This window comes from Poecilia reticulata, linkage group LG16 (assembly GCF_000633615.1).
Source record: "Poecilia reticulata strain Guanapo linkage group LG16, Guppy_female_1.0+MT, whole genome shotgun sequence".
In the NCBI taxonomy this organism is placed as follows: Eukaryota; Metazoa; Chordata; class Actinopteri; order Cyprinodontiformes; family Poeciliidae; genus Poecilia; species Poecilia reticulata.
Window position 1 is genome coordinate 23,907,026 of NC_024346.1, and position 21,156 is coordinate 23,928,181.

At 41.4% G+C, this 21,156-nt stretch overlaps 3 protein-coding genes across 5 annotated transcripts in view; 2 read left to right on the top strand and 1 right to left on the bottom strand.

Annotated features, from left to right (window-relative positions):
* Positions 1 to 545: 545 nt before the first annotated feature.
* prelid3a (PRELI domain containing 3A) lies at positions 546 to 8,145 on the bottom strand. The gene is made up of 8 exons (XM_008432100.2): positions 8,124 to 8,145; positions 4,880 to 4,936; positions 3,610 to 3,778; positions 3,394 to 3,483; positions 3,143 to 3,213; positions 2,880 to 2,982; positions 1,770 to 1,846; positions 546 to 1,689 (listed from the first exon to the last, which is right to left on the bottom strand). Exons 2-7 carry the CDS (start codon positions 4,912 to 4,914, stop codon positions 1,775 to 1,777), a joined length of 540 nt encoding a protein of 179 aa, XP_008430322.2. The 5' UTR covers positions 4,915 to 4,936; positions 8,124 to 8,145; the 3' UTR covers positions 546 to 1,689; positions 1,770 to 1,774.
* Positions 6,914 to 14,233, top strand: elovl4a (ELOVL fatty acid elongase 4a). The gene is made up of 7 exons (XM_008432101.2): positions 6,914 to 7,149; positions 8,142 to 8,217; positions 8,629 to 8,816; positions 8,962 to 9,042; positions 10,602 to 10,773; positions 11,868 to 11,995; positions 12,093 to 14,233. Exons 2-7 carry the CDS (start codon positions 8,151 to 8,153, stop codon positions 12,417 to 12,419), a joined length of 963 nt encoding a protein of 320 aa, XP_008430323.1. The 5' UTR covers positions 6,914 to 7,149; positions 8,142 to 8,150; the 3' UTR covers positions 12,420 to 14,233.
* A 4,594-nt stretch (positions 14,234 to 18,827) lies between these two features.
* LOC103478331 (protein SOGA3) overlaps positions 18,828 to 21,156 on the top strand; it is a 34,284-nt gene continuing 31,955 nt past the window's right edge. For 2 of the 3 annotated variants that reach the window (XM_008432088.2, XM_017309415.1), the window contains exons 1-2: positions 18,830 to 19,199; positions 20,164 to 21,057. In XM_008432088.2, the coding sequence (XP_008430310.1) occupies positions 20,281 to 21,057 (777 nt within the window). In that variant the 5' untranslated portion in view covers positions 18,830 to 19,199; positions 20,164 to 20,280. Of the gene's footprint in view, positions 19,200 to 20,163; positions 21,058 to 21,156 lie in introns of all 3 variants that reach the window. The other variant, XM_008432089.2, reaches the window with a different exon arrangement.

A 21,156-nucleotide genomic window follows, 5' to 3' on the forward strand; every position in this document is an offset into this window, starting at 1 on the left:
AATAAAAGATACTTTAAGTAAAAAAAGTCAGGCTTCTGAAAGGTATGTTCATTCCTACGCACACAATATTTGGTTGGTCCTCCTGCTGCATGAATTACTTGGCTGCCCCTAATCTAATCTACATTGAAGCCGTATGTTTGCTTAAGCACAGCGATGGTGGTGGTGCGTTTAGGGTGACGTGTGTTGCTAGTTTTCAGCCACATGTAGACTTTTCCTTGCAAGCAAGCAGCTCAGTTTCAGTCTCATTTCACAACATGTCTATGTTCTCGCTGGCCTGCCTGGTGTGGCCACTGGCTTACACTTTTTCACTATTTTATAACCATCAGTTTGGCTTTGGGTGAGTATTCATACTGGGTGAACAACCGTTTTATATTTCAGTCCCATTTGAACTCATCTTTTCGAAACGACAGAGCAGTTTCGATCACTCATTGTTTTCACTTCTGCTTTAATTATTTTAGCATCTCTTTCATTGCAGCCAGGCAAAAGTTGCGCTACAAAACAAAAAAGTATACAAATGTTCTTTTAATGCAACACAAAATGAAAGCTTGTTTTTTTTTTTAGCATATTTCCTGGGATGGTGCGTAATCTAAGTATTGTATTGGTATGACTCTACAAAGGTGATCTTAAAATAGTATGCCTTTCAACTTGATTAGATCGATAAGCGTTAAATTTATTACTCAGGATGAATATTTGACCACTCAAACTGGTGGATTTCCTGAGACTTAGCTTTTAAATGCATTCTATACATTTTTAATTGTGTTGAGGCTTAATGCTAAGTTATTCTAGAAATTTTAAAACCACCTTTACCAGAACATTCAACGGTTTCCAATTCGGACATTTGACTGCTGTGTCAAGACACAGTTGAAAAATTCAAAGATCACGTCTTTGGAGACATCAGATCCAAAAATACCAGGGTGGGTCAGGGGGTGCAAATCAGTCCCACAGCATGATTGTACCACCACCCTGCTTGCAGTGTTTTCAGGTACGAATGCATCATCTTTGTCTCATCTAATCATATTTATTTTGCATGTAAAACAAATGAAGAATATGAAGACTGACGCAGATAAAGCTGATCTTACACATGAAAAATACTGGCGATCCAGGACTGAAACTAATGTATAAGTCATGCCCAATCCGTAATATAACATTTTTGTCCAGTGTAACACAAAATAAGCACCAGTAACATCTCCATATTTTAACCCGTTTCACACTGTAGGAGTTTTCATATAGTATCAAACTAGTCCAAGTAAAGCCTTTGAGACAGTTGCATAATAATACGCTGTACCTTGTTTAAAAAAAACAAAGAAACATTGGTGTGTACCTCCTTGTTGAGTCCGTCTTCCATTTGGAGTGTTTTTCTTAAAGTGTCACTTCATAAGTACAATAGTGACATTCAAGATTGTAAAGTCTGCTAGGTTTGCTTAGTAAACACAAGTCTCTGTTTTGTTGCCATGTGGTTTAACCATTATTAGATTATAAATGAGGAGCCAGAAATGAGTCACAACCGCCAAACCTGGCAACGCAGTCCCAGAAAGTTTCAAGAACCGTTTTTGCTTTGGCAAAGGTTTAGTTTTCTTCACATGAAAAAACCATCTGCAGAGGACCGGAAGATGCTCAGAATCTGCCCCCCGTCCCCATTTCAGGTACGAGGAGCGGCTGAGGAAAGCAGTCGTCAGTGGTTCTGGAGTCCTACAATGCGAATAACAGAACATGTTTTATGCTTTCTCCTGGGCATCTAGTAGAAAATCTCTAAAGGAAAGCAGAGTTACCAGTGTTAGTAAATGTCACAGAGTGGTACATCGTCCCCTTCAGAGTTCTGGATGACCCACTCAATAGCGTCCCAGCCCTAAGGATGGACAAAAGACAATAAGCACAAACATACAAAATATTGTAAGAAATGCTATGAATGTTAATGTTCACTTCTCTGGCAGCTAAAGTGTTGCCGCAAAAAGCAAAGTAACCAAAACATGACTTTATATGCAAATGTCTTATGAGAATAACACATCTTTATTGTTTCATGTAATGAAGTGAGTAAGGCAAGCAAATGCTTGGCAAGTATCACCACTTCTAAATGTTCTCACTTTTGGTTATAGTTCAATCTTTCCGTTCTCGTTTGGACATTTTCATCGAGCAACAGACGTCCGTCTCAGCAGGACTGTTTAGCTCTCCTGCACACACTGTCTTTGAGTGTCTAGTGATGAAAAGATATTAAAACTGGGAGCCATGTTCATCTTACATCTCTCTGTGGAAATTATGCTTAAGATCTTTTCAAAATTGAAGGAGCCATTTTCAGTTTGTTCATAAATAGCGTCACGTTTGCCAGGAGTATGTTACGGCTTTTATAAGCATCTGCATGAAAAAAAAAATGCTCCACATGCATCAGGTTATGTCCAAATCATGATCCATCCACCCTCATTGGAAAAGGGTTCTTTGTTTTTCTTCTTCCAAAATAATCACTGTTTTGTAAACATTTTGCATCTAGAGCAAGATGGTTGACTTTCCTGTGCAGCAAATGTTTCCAACAAAACAACTTCATGCACAACATTCTTGCGAGCTGATGTTAGGAAGTGTGGAGAAAGCCACCCGTCACAAATCTAAATCCAGTTTTTAAATCAATCAGTGTCAGGACTGAATATTCAAAGCATGAATAAATGAATATCTGACTTTTAAGTTTTCTAAAACATGTCTTCAGACTCTTGTCTTTCAATTTGACAAATATGTGATACATTCTGTTGGTCTGTCACATAAAATCCCAATAACAAACATAAAGTTTGTGGTTGTAGCGTTACAAAGCATGAATGCTTCTGCATGGCAGTATTTAAATAAAGGTCTTCATTCAAAGAGAAACTATAAATAAAAAGGTTTTACTGAAGTCTTACCTTCCGGGCGTTGGCAGACATGCTCCTGACCATCAGGCCCTCCAGATAGCTGCTCAGACTGACTCCCTTCACCGTGATGATGGCTTCCTGTGTCAGTACAGTACTGAGGAGCCGACACGGACACATACAGAAAGATAAGACGTGATCGTTGCGACATCTTGGGAGATGTCGCATCTTGTTGTCCTCCTAAACTTTGTGTAACATGCACTCTCTGACAACAATCTTCAAGAAATTAAGTGAAAAATGGAGAGATGATCACTTACACCTCTGGGTTTTCTGGGTGTGGTGTGTAAACAAGCCTCTCATCTACGGATACCAGGTTGGTGAGAGTAATCTGGTGGGTACAATTTATTCAAAATATGTTATGACTACGACATTTATATGTACATTTTTATACTGGAGAAATAATGATTACAGAGACGTGTAAACTATGCCACAGTTCACCCACTCACACTGGCAGATTTTCAGGTTCAAAGGCAGCACATTTCTGAATAAGATGTTGGAACTGACTCACATTTGTTGAGCACAACTCCATCTTTTTCACCTCTGGGTCGACTATAGAATGTTCCTTCACGTATGTCTGTGTGTGGTTGGTCCCCAGTATCTACACACACATAAATACTCAAGCCAGTCTGGGGGAAGATGCTTCAAGAACAGTGAAAGGACTAAACTCCCTGTTTACGACCTAAATGTAGATATGTTTCAGAACATCTCAGTGGTTTTGACTGACCGCTCGTACAATAGATGGAAGCCCCCACTCTGTGCTGAGGAGTCTGTGGCTGTGAAGGCGTCCCTCTGAGTCCAGACTGCGATCCAGCACGTCCACGCCAACCACATTGGGGTTCATGGGGTTGGGGTACTTCCTCATGGCAGCCTTGATCACAGTCTCCCACGGATAACTGCACACAAATCGGGGAACAATTAGTCAGAAGCAAGAAGATGGAAAACATCAAATATGTGCTGTTGTGGGACAAAATAGGGTTTGCTCTGTGTTGAAGAAAAAAAAAAGATTCAATCTACCTGGGTTACATAAAATGATGTAAGCACATCTATTAACATCCCAAATTCTCTGATGCTCTTGTCCATCTTCGGCTAACGTTCATGTTACCAAGATGGCACCCTTGCCCTATATACTCTTTTTCTCCTTCTTTTTATAATATCAAATATACAACATAAACCAAACAAAGTTTTTTCTTTCAAATTAGGGAGTGGCTGCTATAACACCTTTGGGGGCTCGTCCGGGATGCACCACAACAAATCAGGATGCTAAGGAAGAGCTTGCATAATTCGTGCAACATACTTCAAATGCTGATCAGTGATGGCACCGTCAAAAGTTGAACATTTTTCAACTTTCTTGTATCGCATCGCTTACCCATGTGTGCACCTCTATGTGCACGAGCTCGAAATTTTACACACACAAATTTCGTCCACCGCTTGGAGGAGGAAGGCAAGTTGTTGCCTCATTGCACATGTTCCACAGGAAATGAATGGTGAGGTAGCGACACATCACCTCCCGTGTCTTTCCCACGGGAGGTGATTAGGACACAAGTGAACATTGTGTCCTAAAAGCTAATGTGTTAAAATCAGGCCCAATTTAGGTGAGTGTAGTGATTTGAGCAAGTTTGACAAATTGCCTGTTACACTTCGGCCCATGCAGAGTCGAATTGTAACAACTGGATGGCTGGGTCACCTCATCTAGAAAACTCCAGCTCTGCTAGGGTTTTCCATGGTCCGCAATGTATTTATCAAAGTAGGTTTATTTTGTGGTTGCTTCTTCGTTTTGTTGCCAATATGGATTCCCTTCTTTGGCTCAGAAGGAGGGGCTTGCCCAGGGCATCATTAATGCAAACACCGCCACTGCCCATTGGTCAAACAGGACTTATTGACTGAAAAAACAAAAATTATGAAGCTACATATTTCACCATCGCAGAACTACAATAACACACAGATTGTTTGGAGCTTTAATAAAGCTCCAAACAACAAATCTCAGCAGTACCAACCTGAAAATATGCTCGGTGCTCCAAATCTTCATCATTCCAGTGAACGTGTTCTCCTCACTGTTAGAAAAAAAAAAAAAAAAGAAAAGAAACTCCAAAACTACACCTTATCGGACCATCGTTATCATCATATAAGGAAATAGATCCGAGATGTTGGAACCGGGCCTGAAAGCTGTGGATGAGCTCACGACAGTCAACGAGACGAGCCCAGAGGACCCATCACGGTGGTTCCTGTCATGTCTGGGCCGTGTAAAAACTGCGCAAAAAATCCTCTGCTGATTCACAGCCAGAAAACAGATAAAGGGATAAAGAATGGCTGGGACAAGAGCCGGTGCAGGAGCCGATTAACAAAGTGTCAAGAGTCACCGAGTAGCATGCGGCATTCTGCTCCACAGTGCCAAAATAAAACGTCGCCGACCTCTTCAATCAACGTTTTATTGAAATGTCAAGCCCAGAAATATCATTTGAACTCATATAAAGACGAATATCAACCACACATAATGCGGCTGCAGCTCGGAATGATATTAATCCCAGTAAAATGATTTGGCGATACTTTTACTGTGGTGAACCCACGGACAACTGCCCACGGGGCTCTGCTCCTTCCTGTCTGCTCCGTCCGGCTGACGTGATGCAGCTGATGCTTTGCTGCTGCATCCGCCTCCCTTTGTGCGCATGCGCATAGCATCTTCTCTCCCTCCACCCTTCTCCCTCACTCAGCCCCGCACAAGTGGAAGAAAAGAGGCGCGCAGCGTCAAGTCACCCAAGGACAACACGAACCGCACCGGAAATTCATCTAACGACCTTCAAATAATAATAAAAAAAGATAAAAGGTCACTAGTGACACACACACACACACACACACACACGCACGCACGCACGCACGCACGCACGCACGCACGCACACACACACACACACACACACACACACACACACACACACACCTTTTTAATACTAATATCTGGACCTTAGATTGACAAAGCATTGTCATGAGTGATAAAACCCTTAACTAAATATCACAATTATTATTATATAATATAAGATACAGGCACATCAAAAATAAATAGAATACAAATTATTTGGATTTACAATGTTTTTAACCTTCAGTTGTAAAAATTATCTCTTTTTGTCAAGTGGAAGGAAATTAAATCAAGTAGTGACTTAAAAGACTAAATTAAACAAACGAAATACCCAAAAACTGTTTGGTAGTGCAGAAAGAAAAATCTGATGGTAAACAATATGTATTTCAAAGTCATTTAAAAGGAAAACAATTATTTAACAATTCTATCTCCCTTGGGAGATTGCTGCAAATAAATTCTGCAAGAAAACAAAACAAAAAATGTAACCTCATTGGTTCTCAGATGAGACTGTAGCACAACCAACATGGCCTTGGATGAGGAATTTATTTGGCCAGGGACTTACGGTGTTAGGAGATCAGAGAGGTATACTCTGGCGCAAACTGTTGGACATCAACAAGATCTTACAATCAAGTAAAAAATTGCCCCTAGCTAATGAAGAGATAATGTGCTCTCTTTTGATGCCTAATTTGTCTTTTTGATATGTCATCTGGTTATTCATCTCTGTTCCCTTGCTCTCCCTATAAAACACTTTAAATCACCTCGTGTGTTAATATGAAACTGAATATCAACATGGCCTGGGCATTAAAGTCACACTATGCGTGCAGATGGCAACGCTCAGACTCAAAATGTGCAATCAAAACTGAAAAGGATCCAAGTACACAACTCTGAGGTACTTCACACTTCATCTTCCTTGATGACACTTCTCAAGGATCTTTTTCTAAGTCCTTCAAATATGAACAAGTCGCCTAAAAACCGCAACACAAGAACCAACCCAGTGTTGGATGCACTAAGATGCAAAACGGATTCAAAGAGTTTCAGATTTCATCATAAAAAAGCATCTGTATCTTAACAAGCAGCTTGAGGTGCCTCTCTATTTTTATCATTTCCAGCAAACACCTGTGCATTCTTTTGAAAGATAAACCGGAAGTGTACGATAGGATGGTGTGTGACTTTCCCTCCCCTTCCACGGGTTCTGGGGTGCAATTCGTAGAAGCAGCCTCGCATTGGAGGATAGGATGGTACCTTGAGGAGGAATTCGCTGTCGGACCAGCGGGCCCCGTCCATTTCACTCTGGATGCAGATTCATCAGTTTGCTCTGAGCGGGATCGGCAAACAGTAGCGTTATCAGCTGCATCTGCGTGACCTTGCGCTGACTGTAACATCAGAGGGATTTCAGAAAGCAGCCGCGCTGTAAGGTAAAGAGCATCCATCCCTACAGACGCAGGGCAGCAGAAGGCGACATCCGTGCCGACTGTTATTGTGTTTTAATGCGTGCTTCACATACATAGGTAATTAGTAAAAAAACAAACAAACATATAGATCATTTGTTTTGATTCGAAAGTTGAAGCTTTTGGTCACTCTGGGACGAAATGTAAAGGAATCGGATTGGAAGCAGGCCTGGGTAAGCCTTGCATTGCAGTTTTAAGGCCGCGCTGCTTCCCGCTGAATGTCAATTCTAAGACGTACGATAAAGCTCCGTCAATATATATGAGCCAAAAATATAATATTACATTGCCAGCCGTTTATTCAGATGGTGATGAGGATCCTGTGCTTAGTTTATCGGTGGAGCGCATGGTGGATGGCAGATGCTGCAGTAGCGCTTGATCCGCTCCAAAGAGGAGGAGGAGGAGGAGGAGGAGGAGGAGGAGGAGGAGGAGGAGGAGGAGGAGGCAGGGGGCTGATTTTTAATTTATTTTTTTGGTTCACCCAAAAAAAAAAAAAAAAAAAATCCCCGTGTGTGCTCCGCAGTGTATTTTATTATTTTTTTTAGTTTGACTTGTCGGGATATGATATGTTTTACTGGACCACCCTGACACAACCGCCCCCCAAGTCCCCTCCACCCCAAACCCTTTCTCTCCTCCTGCTGGTGGTCGTGTTTAGGCCAGAGATGCGCTGACACATGCGCTCTGCGGACCGGTGCTCCCCTGTGTGCGCAGTGAAGTCTGTGGCTCACCAATCAGAGCCTCGTGGGACGACAAAAAAAAAAAAAAAAAAAAAGACCAAATGATTGCCACGGGCTTTGATTATTACACCTATTAACGGGTTACTATTTCAGAACAACGCATATGGAAATCAGAAGGAGCAAAAATGATTAGATTCAGCGCGACATTAGCAGTGACTGCTCTTCAGACTCAGCAGATTATGAGCTAAGCTATTTTTTTTTTCTTACCCGTCTCTTTGATTGCAGGTCGTTACCATGGAGATTGTCACGCATTTAATAAACGACACCATAGAGTTCTACAAATGGACCCTGACTATTGCAGGTAAGACTGAGCAGCACTTTGCTGGCTCCGAGGGTGGGATCCATGAGAAACTGAAGATAGAGATTTTGTTTGTGGTTGCCAGAATTTTACCGTATTCCATAAATTAGAAACTTTATGGCGGACTTCTCTAACATCGTCTTGTGCTGCTAAAAGTGACCGTGTGAAATGAGTCTGTGACACACGTCACTGTTATCTTCTAAAGGACAATGTCTACATCTTCAGCTTTCAGACTTGGTTAATGCTTGGAGGAAATCTACTTGGTGATGGCACTGAAATTAAATCTTATGTTACTGTAAGAAAGATGGGGAGGGGGGGGGGGAAATGAAACATCCTGTAAGCTTTCTGACAGCAGGTCCTATAATGTGAGCATTTAGCATGTTTCATGTGTAAGCGGGAATGTGTGTCCTGCAGATAAGCGAGTGGAGAAATGGCCTCTGATGGACAACCCGCTCCCCACGCTGGCTATCAGCAGCTCCTACCTGCTCTTCCTCTGGCTGGGGCCCAAGTACATGAAGAACAGAGAGGCCTTCCAGCTCCGCAAAACGCTCATTGTTTACAACTTCAGCATGGTCTTCCTCAACTTCTTCATCTTTAAAGAGGTACGTGCTGCACATTGTTTTTTTGTTGAAACAGATTTAGCCGCATACCCATGTCCTTTCTCATCCGTGCATGTCCCCGTCACAGCATTCCCAAAATTGGTATTGCGCAGCGACGATGAGCCTTTTGCTCTCTTTGTTCTTTCAGCTCTTTATGGCAGCCCGGGCAGCACAGTACAGTTACATATGTCAACCTGTGGACTACTCAGACGATCCGAATGAAGTCAGGGTGAGTGTTGCGGAGTCTTGAAAGGTGAAAAACATTTTAAGAAAAAACAACCACATGCACACTATCTTACAAGATACTGTATCCTGCTAATGTATTCCCGCCACTGTTCTATGTGTTGTTAGACTTCTACCACAAATCTCAGAGTTTTTATTAAGATTTATTGTCATACACACACGCACACACACACACACACGCACACACACANCCTTAACTTTGCAATCACTTGTACATCTATGGCAACATTGTGTCCTGCCTTTCTTTTATGAAAACCTGCTGTTTTAAATAAATACCTCTTCAGCACCTTTCTATCCAGAAGTTAACATTATTTAGTCTCATGCTATTTGACCCAGACACTCTGTCTGAACTCATGTAAGACTGACTCACCTCAACAAACTCAATGCTCAACCTTTTGAGCATTGCATTGTCAATACAAGATGAACACACACACACACACACACACACACACACACACACACACACACCCACACACACACACACACACACACACACAATATATATAGAGAGAGTCAAATGGAAGAAAATGGATAATTGGTTTTCAGAATGGTTTTGCAAATAAAAAGGTTGTGTCTACTGGCAAGACTTGCTAAGTCTTTAGTGGTATGTCTATAGAGTCTTTAAAGATCCAGAGGAATTAGCCCATTTTTCTTCACAAAACATCTTGAGTCCAGACAGAGCATCACATTTCCCCTCTTTCCCCTATTGGGGTTTAGCTCAGGGTTTTGACAGGGTCATCCTCACAACATGAATATGTTCCAGGTTTTCTCAGAGTTTACTTCAGTTCATTGTCAAGATGTTGTGCCCTGTCAGTTTTCCGTCTGTAATAACATTTTGTTCATCGGGCAAGATGTATCGACTCAGTTAGGCCAAATACAAATGCACGTTACACTCCTGAGATTTTTTTTATTTCTAAAAATATATATATCTTATATTGTCCCACCTTGGAATATAAATGCATGCACAGAAGTTTTAAGCTGCCACAAAAAGTTAAACAGTTTTGAACATGGAGTACATTTAGTCTCTCAGAGTTCATTCCCACTGTTGAATAACTTACTTGCAAGCTTGACAAAGTTTCTAAAAGGTATCAAGGATTAGTTTTTGCACATGTTTTGACATTTCTTGGCTACAAAGTTCTAATGTACCAAAAGTGATTAGGATGGCCAACGTGAGCGTTTCATTGTCACTTCACTTTCTGGCGTTGGAAACCTGATTAGCGTCCGTTCAACCGGACCGCGGAAGAACGTGTGAGCTGATGGAGGAGTCGGTGTTCTGTTTCACCTCACTCTCTGTTGTTCCATGACATGGATACAAGCTTGACACAGAACCCGTGAGCACATTGTTCTCATGTTTACGGTGAGGTCAGGATGTCAAAGATGAGAGGGAAAGAGAAACACGGTTCCCTCGCACACGTTTGGCTTCTAGTTTTATTAAAGACGGGATCTCTGAACACAGTCTGCATTTGTTATTGTTGTAGCTCTGTTTGTGTTCAAGTGGTTTTACCTTCACCTCCCTGATTTGCCACATGTCGCTGTGCGAGACAGGTGGCAGGAGCTCTCTGGTGGTATTTCATCTCCAAAGGCATCGAGTACCTGGACACGGTGTTTTTCATTCTGAGGAAAAAGTTCAACCAGGTCACCTTCCTGCACGTCTACCACCACTGCACCATGTTCACGCTGTGGTGGATCGGCATCAAGTGGGTGGCCGGAGGACAGTGTGAGTTGCTCAGAGCGTCACGAGTCTTTGGAGTTAATGCAAAATACACACTTTTTAAACAATTCATAAGTAATGATTATGTCGAGCTTTTAAAATAATGACTAAAAAGCTTCTTCAAATTTAAAGCGTCAGTAGATTACTGCGGAAAAAGACGGGACATTGCAAACAGAACTCAACAAACTGAAAAATTCAATATGTTGGCCTTTCAAAAAATTATGGTCATTCTTCAAAATAAAAGTTTTCGTAGAGTTTATGATTGCAATAAATAGACTCCACATTAGTAATGGGACTAAACTAATCTTGAAAAAAAGAAAAAAAATCATGTTGATTTTTCAAAATGAATTCAAGATTACTCTTCAAAACAAAAGCCTCAACATTTTGTGGAATATATTGGAACATATTACAGGAAAAGGAGATTACATTAATCATGAAACTAAACCAGACATGAAAAGGGGATTATGTTGAGTTTTGAAAATTAAGCTTGAAGATACTCTCCAAAATAAAAGCTTGATTACTGCAAAACGACATCCCACGTTAGTAATATAACTCATCCAATCATAAAAAGGGGACTATACTGAACTGTCAAACTAAAGTCTGAATAGAGCTGTGAAATGAGTAATGTTTTGGTAAATGAATAAAACCCAACAAAAATATTGAAGAGAGACAAAATTCAGTCAGATTGGGTGGAAAATTGGGGGGGAAAATAGTTTTACTTATACTTCTAAACTTGATGTTTCAAAATATTAAACATAATCTATTTGCTTTAGAGCGAAGCTTAACTTTAATTCAATTCCATCCTTTGTTATATATGTCATCAGATATAAAAAAATACTTCCACAAAGATGTGAGGCCTTAAAAAACTTGTTGACTAGAACTAGGCTGAAACTAAAATGATCATAAATGACTAATTGTGATAAAAATGAAATCAATCAAATTTAAATTAAAATATGCAGTCTAAATGAACACTGCTCCAAAGGGGCCTTTAGATTTACTGACCAATGCTGAAGTTTTACTGAAACTCTTTGTTGCTTTAATAGAAAAGTACAAGAAGTATTTACAGACACCCTGACTTTACTTTGCTTATGCCGCTGCAGCGTTCTTTGGTGCACACATGAATGCTCTGATCCACGTCTTGATGTATCTGTATTACGGCTTGGCCTCCTGCGGACCGAAGATCCAAAAGTACCTGTGGTGGAAAAAGTACTTGACCATCATTCAGATGGTAAGAAACAAAAGACCTTTTGGGGGAAATAACATGTAGCTTGGATTTTATTTTAAATTTTTTTAGAGTAATGGATTTTTTTAAACAAACACCTCAGGTCCAGTTCCACGTCACCATTGGCCACACCGCCCTGTCGCTCTACGTCAACTGCGACTTCCCCCACTGGATGCACTACTCCCTCATCTGCTACGCCATCACCTTCATCGTCCTGTTCGGCAACTTCTACTACCAGACCTACCGCCGCCAGCAGCCCGCACGCCGCGACGCCACCTCCTCTTCGAAGGCGGGCAAGGCCGTCTCCAACGGCAACCTGAACGGCCTGAGCCGAGCCGCCAACGGAGCGCCACTGACGGGGAGCAAAGAGGAGAAGCCCCAGGAGAACTCTGGCAGGAGAAAGAGGAAAGGACGCGCTAAAAGAGATTAGACGGGGGGAGGTAAGGCGAAAGGCGGGCGAGGGTCTCCACTCGAAACATGAAACGCTTAATTTGAGGAAGATATAGAGAGACAGACGTGTCCGGGTCAGGTTTATTTCTTTAAGTCATGTCGACCTGAGTTGTTCTAGAAAAAAAAAAATATGATGAGATCTTCTGTGGGAGGGAATTGATCTGTTTAATAGGAGGCGTCAAAGGTCAGACGCGAGATGGCCACTAATAACCCAAAAGTGTCATTGAGGGGCGGTTTGGATATATCGTAGTATTCTGTCTTTTTTTGTCGTGGTTTAGATCTGGTACAAAAAGGAGTGTGAGGTTATAGCCTGAGAAGAAAACGTCTCACGGATCCGCCTCGGCGGTGCCGCAGCAGCTCCGTCAGTGGAAGTCTGGGGCTGTAAATAGCAAACACTGTAATGAGACATTAATACAGACGGCAACACACGCACAAACGTTTCAGTTTCTACTTGAAGTTTGTTTGCTCCTCATCTTTTTAGCTATAAAAATGACGTCGTTTTGTCCTCCTTTTTCAAGCTCGTTGAAAGCGAGACATCTTTAGGTTTATTTGTTTAGATGTGTTTTTTTTTAATCACTGTTCACTTTCGTATAGGGAATCTGACTTTGAGGATGCCATCTACTTACACGCAGCAAAGAGTAAAATGTACATAGAAGCAAAAAAAGAAATGAGAGCGAGATGACGTTCCATCTTTGCTCACCAGACGGGATAATGATCGTCTGTTTTGTCTGTATTTGACTAGAACTGATTTTTGTATATCCATACTTGTTTGTCATGTGATGAAATGTTACCAATGTTCTCTGATGAGAGTCTCTGTTTTCACCCCTTTTGACAGAAAAACGGGTGGATTTTTGTCGTTTGACATGTTTTCCTGTCTTTTTTTATATTGTAAATTTTCTCATCTCACGGTTTTTGTCTTGGAACCGGGAAGGAAGGAGTTGTCGCGGTTCTGGGTTCGCTTTTGTGTTTACACTGATTTTTTTGTCTCGGCGATTATCTTTTAGCGCCGCTTCTCTTCAAGTAAAATATATTTGAGCTTGTCTTCTGTTTGCAGCCAAATGCTCAGGCTTCCTTTCATGCCCTGAGCTAAGATGAATGTAAATTTATCTACAAAAGACTCAGATTGAAAGAGGCAGCCTTTTCCCTCTTTTCAGTCCGAGTTTGTCGTCTATTTAGAACTAGAGCTGGTGACAGGGATGTTATTTTACTGTAAGAAAAAGAAGAAAAACAAACTTCCATTGCCTATCAGATACAGTGTACATCAGCTCTATGTCAGCAATCAACCAATGCATTTATTATTATTTCTGATCAAATATTTAATCTTATGTAAATACCTGTTTCCATCTAATTGAGCGTGCTCGTCTGTGTATTTGTCTTATTTTTGTGATGTACATATTTTATTGTGATATTTTGTACTCCTCTCATTTAAGAGTGGACATTTATCCGTCCACATGGCTAATGTTTATGTTTATTTTTATTTTTTGCTTTTCTTTTGGAATCATATCTTTGAAATTTCTTTAAATTTAATTAAAATTAATGCCTGTACAACTTATTTACCTGTCTAGATCTTGTGAAGCGCAATACATTTTCACGAACACTAGAGGGCACTCTAGCGACACAACTATAGCCAGCTGAAATTTAATGAACAAGACGCTGAATCCCCGTGTTTAAATCATCTATTGTAATGGCGGATTAGACCTTTTCATTAAAAAAAAAAAGAAAAATTATACGAGATTAGTGCAATGTCTGTGAATGATATGATGAAACATTGGTTTTCTAGTTTTAATGATGGAAGAAGATGTTTCTCAAAGTGTTTTACACATACTACTGGGGTCACAAGGAGATATCTCCCTATTACAGGTTAGAAAAATACATATAACTTCACACAATCTATCTTCAAAACATCCAAACCCTGTTTGGATGTTCATACCTTAAAGTTGTGAACAGACTTTGACTTTCTGCCTTTAGAAATAAAAGCATTTCTTGATTCATTGAGAAATGTGTGCTGGTCATTTGATAGTGTTTGTTAAACATAAGTGCATCTTCATATTTTTATTACAGGAAATGCTACTCATAGTCAACCTTTAAAATAATTCACTGCAATTAATTTTATCATGATAATTTTCATAACACCATCGCAGCCTCGTAGACAAACGTTGAATCAACATGCTCTCTAAAACAGGCTGTGGAATACTTTGTAAAATATTTAATATGATGAGAATTGCTGAAGTTCAAGTAAGCTTATCACTACGTTATATAGAGAAGACTCCAATATTTCTAATTGGATTTTAATTGTTATCTGTCCCCTGATTTTTAGACTAAATATGGAAAGCATAGATACACCAGATCATTCAATTAGTAATAAAGTCTCAATTGATATGTTTATGTTTTTTTTTTTTTTTTTACGTTTTTCTTATGTATATAACAAACTAAGAAGGGCCAAAATGTATGCAAACATGGCTGCAAATATAAAACTTATACTAAATAAATAGTCTTATTTTGCACTTTAGTTCTTACTGGCACTGTGTTATTTGTACAAATGAGCTGAAATAAACCCTCATGTGTTTCAAATTAAGTTTATTGAAATGACTTGCTCTTGTGCCAGTCCCAAATTTAGACGACTTGTTATTCCTGGGGTTTGTTGTCAAATAACACCCAGGTAAATTATGGTGTCTGATAGTGGTCTGAAATTAAACATGATCGCATAAAAACATGGGTACCGTGAAAGAAATGAAAAACTCTTTTGTGTTTTATTTCTATTTTTTTTTTTTTTTTGTGTAGTCTCTTAGAAAATGCCCCTCCCATTTCGATGAATTTAGACAAAGGTTTCCATGGTTACTTCACACAGCAGCTGTGTGCCTGCCCCCACCTCACAGGCAGAAAGAAACCCTCCTTACCCAACCCCTCATCGCCTCTCTCCTACAAACCTTTTCTCCTTAAATCAGCTGGCATCTACATGGGAAAGCACATTGGTGCAATAAACCATTAAAAAGGGTGCGTGTTTGTGTGTGTGCGGTTGGAGCAGTCAGAGGAGGTATTTTGTTGTGTGTTAGGTTGTGAAACTTGTTGTTCTCCATGCATGTTTGTGCTGCACCCCCATAGAGTTTCAGAGTGGGAGGCCTGCAATTGCAGAGGGCTATTTTATGGATGGTGTTTGTGTTCCAGTTCAGATTTCACAACTTGTTGATTCAGTTCCACGTTTTCAGCAGCAGCGTTTTCTTTGGACTAGACTCATGTCTCTTTTCCCACAATCTTTTTGGGTGCAAAAAAAAAAACAAAAAAAAAAACAAAATGACTTTTTAAAACCTAGAAACATTATTTCTTGATCATAACTTATATGCTTGAGTAAGTATGAATGTGGCTTTTGCATCCAGATAAATGAAGCATACTTTCCAGAGGAAGCGAATGTCGTCAATGCCAAGTGTTAGCCTGTCAGAGTGAATCAGAGCTAAGATTACAATGGAGCTTCTTTAGGTTGTATAAACCTTTCAGCTTCTCAGGAAGCCTCAAAATTAGAATATGAAGAATAGAAAATAAACAAAAACTGACTTAGTTTATAATAATTTAACATGATCAGTCTAAGAAAAGCTGTTTGATGTATCTGATTAAAAACATGTGTATGTGATTAAAAAGAAGAGAAATCTGAACACGTCTGTTTCTTTTATGTGGCTGAAAAGTGGACGACAAAGTCCTCGTGCGGTCTAAATGTGGTTGATGAGTTAAATGAGGCTAACTACTTGTGGTTTTGTTTTTAAAGGCATCACAAAACCATTCATCTTAAAATCTTTGCTTAGCGAAATCTTTTTCCACCTTTTAGGTGCTTCGAAGTGCTGACCTCGTATGCTACCGGTGCGCTCCGTGTCTCCAGGATGGAATGACACACGTTTGTCTCCGGTCTTTGTTGACCTACACACAGCTTGTGACAGATCTCTGTGCCGATACAGTCAAATACTGCAAATGATTTTCATTGGATCAGCATTGATGGACTCGTCTGAGTTCTGCTGAATGGTATGCGCTCTCTATCTTAAAGATTTTTTTATTTATTTACTGGGATTATGTTAGTCCTCTTAGTTAACACAGTGTGTGAACAATTCCAAAGCTAATTTTGTTTTCATTCAAGGCCGGGATTAACACTAAATACCATCTTAATGAGATAAAGCTTAAGCTCATTAAGCAACACATAATGTATTAATTAACATCTTACTGAACCTGATGTTTGAAAGACCCTGCAAGGAATTTAAAAAGTTAAGAATCCTCAGAGATACACGTCGACCTAAAAGATGCTGAATTAGCAATGAGCTAAAGAATAGGGCTACGCGTGGGAAAACACATTTTGATTTTTCTGACATTATCCTGCTTTGAAAAAAAGGAGAAAACACTAAAAGACATTGTCAATACTGAGTGCTGCCAGTTTGATATTTATTTTCTTAAACTACATTTCAAGTTTGAATTTGGCTTTTGTGTTCAGAAATATCACCATGCTACTCCTCCTAAGATGGTTTTGAATAACAAAAAGATCTTAAAGCTCTTAAATATGCTGTATCCTGTACACTGTATTGTTTCTACACATCCCTGTAGCACAGAGTACTTGAGTTTAGTAAGTGAGAAAAATCTGTTTGATCAGTTAAGAAGTCTCGGTTCACTTTCTGGCAATTGTGTGAAAGCACAAGTTATGTGGAGCAGAACAGCAAACCTTCCTACACAAATAAACGCTGTGCATTATGGGAAGGGAGGAAGGAACGACAGATGTACACAGTCTGAATACGGTTCACTTGAAAACAAAAATCCACTCAGAGTCGGTCCTACTTCATCAACAGTCAACATAGAGCAAGTTAAGCAGCTGTCGAGAACCGAACTGCATCGAATTAGATCTCTACAAAGACACAATTTGTCAGTGTTGTAGTTTCTCACTTGCTAAACAGCAAACAGGCTAAAGCAAATACCGTTCATGAATCCATTCTCATGCCATGGATCAACTTGATCATCTCTGATTACGCTACGCACAGGGCAGATTAATAATGACTGGTGGACAAAGGCCTCGGTGATGCAGACATCTGTCACTGAAAATGACTGAATGGCCACGGTTTAAATGTGGGGGATGTGTCCACAGTGCGTCGCAGTGAAAAGGGAGAGCGAGACCCCCGAGCATCTGTCGTCTTATTCAAAGAAAACAGATCTTCATCCTTACCCAAGAGCTTATTGGTCCTGCAACATTTTTTCCCCCTCCTGCTAATTAAACTGAGATTACAAGAGAGAGAGAGAGAGAGAGAGAGAGAGAGAGAGCAGCCTGACTTTTCTTCACAGATCAAGCCAGAGTGTTTCCACAATCTGCAGAGACAGAAGGTTATGGATTACACATCAGCACGGGGCCAAGAGGTGTGGCCTCACCGAAGCCTTGACAAGAGTTCAAATCCAAGCTGTAAAACATTCGGGGCAAAGCAAATCCCAGGTGCAGACTTTGTTTCACTCACATACACGAAGCAGTGAATCGTGTGTTCAACAACAAGCCAGCAACCGAGAGCGTAGGTGTGCACCTACCATGAGTAATGTGGCGAACTCTACTGTTATGTACTGTTGCGATTATCCCGACTAAGACAGTCAGGACACACCAGTCAATGAAACCGAAGGATTCTGATCTGTCTCCAAATGCAATACAGCTTCTAGTTTTCAAGTCTGGTTTGACTTTTTTTTTCTTCTTTTTTTTTAATTTTATCTGCAACACTATATTTTAAAAAAAAAAACAGCTGGAAAGAAATGTCACAGTCGGTCCAAGTGGACATTTGCTGACTAAACAAGCTTTATTTCTTCGTCTATATTGTTGACTCTTTGATACTGAGTCGTTTTGTGCATTCTGAGATTCGAAGAGGAAGGTTGACCGGTGGTTTGCAAAAGTGTTCATGGAACCTGAAATGTTTGCACGTTTTTCACATTGCAACCACAGACTCAGTGTGTTTTGGAGGGAATTTCATCTGAAAGTCAAATATAACTTAAAGAGTAGGGAAAACGATCCGTGTGTTAAAATTTACATTTTAATTTTTTACAATTGAAATGTAAAACGCAGCTATGCATTCAACCCCTATTTACTTTGACACCCCTAAATATAACCCAGTAAAGCCAAATTTTGTCAGAAATTACCTAATGACTAATTATTAGACACCAGTCGTGTGCAATCTCAGCATAAATACAACTGTTTGGAAAGTCTTTAGTGACATACCATAAACACCTGCGGCAGCTGCAATTGCAGTGGTTCAGAAATCACTTTCCAGAGTTATAACTAATCAACTACCCAAGACAGATGTGTTTTCTCAGTGTGCTCAGTACTTTTATTTATTTATTTATTTATTTATTTATTTATTTATTTATTTATTTATTGTAAAACATTCTGGCCTCTCCAGCTGAGCTTCCATCCAGAACCTCATTAAGCTAAAAGTCCTGCAGTTGGGGAAAATGTCAGGACTCCGCGTATTCAACCTCAATGCACATCTCACAGTCCGCCGGTTTGGAGCAGAGGACGCTCGCGTCCAATCAGGATGGGACAGACATGGAGGACAGCAGGACCGGTAATGTCCCGTCTCTCCTTCCAATGAGAGCAGCCGGCCGCCTGCGCCTCCATCCCCGGCCGCGGCCCTCCCAGTGATGATGTAATGTCATGAATATTGAAACAGGTTGGCTGGAGCTCGGGAGGCGCTCCAGTCAGCATCTCCTCTCTCCTCTCCATCACCACGATCTGCCCGAGATTCGACAAAGCGGAACAGAAAAGGTAAGAAATTGATTCCGGGGATGATTATTTTCGGAATTAAAGGTTTTGTTTGTTTGTTTGTTTTTAAAAAAAGGAAAATAGAAGAAAATACACAGGTTTTGCGTGAATTGGGCAGCAGTAACCGGGATGAAGGACAACGTTGGACTGTTGTCCATATTGTTTTCTGTAGCTGCTGTCAGGCCGGCAACGTGGCCGGTTTGCTGTTGCTTCTCCTAGAATGTGGAACAGAGTTGCGCTTTCTCTTTATCCAGACTCATTTAATGTCGCTCAACTGCATCAATGGGTGAAAAAGAAGCTCTTCGTTATTAGAGCTTTAAAAGCCGCACACGCACACAAAAGAAAAACTAAATAAATCATGTTAGCAATTAAATAAACCTAAAAAAAGAGAGAGATATTTGTTTTCCCATCAAGTGGCCTAAGATACTTCTGTTTATCTGCTCCTCCATCCATTCGAGTCGACTTACTGAGTCATCCGGCATGTAGGATGTGGCGGATAAAATGATGGCTGACAGGAAGCAGCTCCACTCTTTATGAGTTGGTGCTTCTTGTCCAGCGTCAAAGCTGCTTTTGTTGCCGTTGAATCCGTTCAGAACCGTTTCACTGACATCAGCGCTCTGGTGTCAGTGAAATGGCAGCGAGGTTTAATTGGCTGTCTGCCGCCTCAGGTCAGTGACATTACATCTCCCTCTCTGTCCGCTCATTGGGCGCATCTGACGCAAATGTCTAATTACCCGAACTGCAGCTGATCTCACACAAAAGGCAGGAATCAAACGGAGACCCAAAAGGGCTGACTGCATAATCATTGGCGATCACATTGTATCGCCCCCTAACCCCAGCCCCGCCTTTTGCTGGGAACTTTCCACTGACAAGAGCCTAACCTTATTACCTTCGATTGGGTTTATGGAGAACCATTCTTCTTCTTATTATTATTATTATTATTTCCCTAATTCATTGTTTTCCACAGGGCAAGACAAAGAAACTTGGGAGACATTGGTGGACCTGTAGAGCGATCTCTACAGATTCTTATTAGTCTGGACACAGATGGAGAGGGTGGACGAGAATGAACTGATCCTCTGACACCATGATGAACCCATCCTCTGCCGACTCCTCTCGGCAACCAGACAATAGCAGCCGGAAGCAGGCGCGTTCGTCGTCTCCGGCCGGTGTCAAGGAAACTGGACCTAAAACTGCGCAGAAGGGCAGCGGCTCGGCTAAGCCTGTCACACCAAAGCAAGCGGCAGCAGGTGGAGCAGGAGGAGGAGGAGGCAGAGGTAGTCGAGGTCACTCTCCCGTTTCCACGGGCAGGGAGCGGCAGGCCGGAAGCGCTCCTCCCAGCAGAGGCGCGGTCGCTGTCCAGTCTGCTGGTGCTGAAAGCCCGACAACGAGCAGGCCCGCGGCGGCGCAGGCTACCGAAGACTCCGCCCGCCCCACCACCGCCGGCGCCGCCGGCGACGCCTCCTCGCCCTCCAGAGCCGATTCGAGTCGCGTTGTCTCCGACCAGCCGTGCGCATCCAAGTCCCCGAAACTAAGGAGCAAAAACCCAAGAGGCGCAGAGTCCGCCTCAGCTGGAGGCGGCATCAGCACCAATAAGAAGAGCGCTAAAAGCACTGTGGGATGCGGACCCGGTTTCTGGAAGGAGGGATGCTTGCAGTCCGAACTGATACAGTTTCACTTGAATAAAAGCCTGGGGAAGAAAGGAGCCAAGATGCAGGCGAAGCCCGCGTCTCCGCCAGCGTCGGAGCCGGAGCCGGAGCCGGAGCTGTGCCCCGAGCCCGCCGCTCCACAGCCGGCTGCACAGCCCGACGAGAGGCTGCAAGAAGAAATCGAGAGGCTGGAGGACGAAAATGAAGATTTAAAGGTAAATGTAGCTAAAGATCTAAAGATGCACACACACAAACACACACGAGCCGCAGCATCAGCTACACCTGTTGTATTTGCATGCCTGCTGCATGGGCAT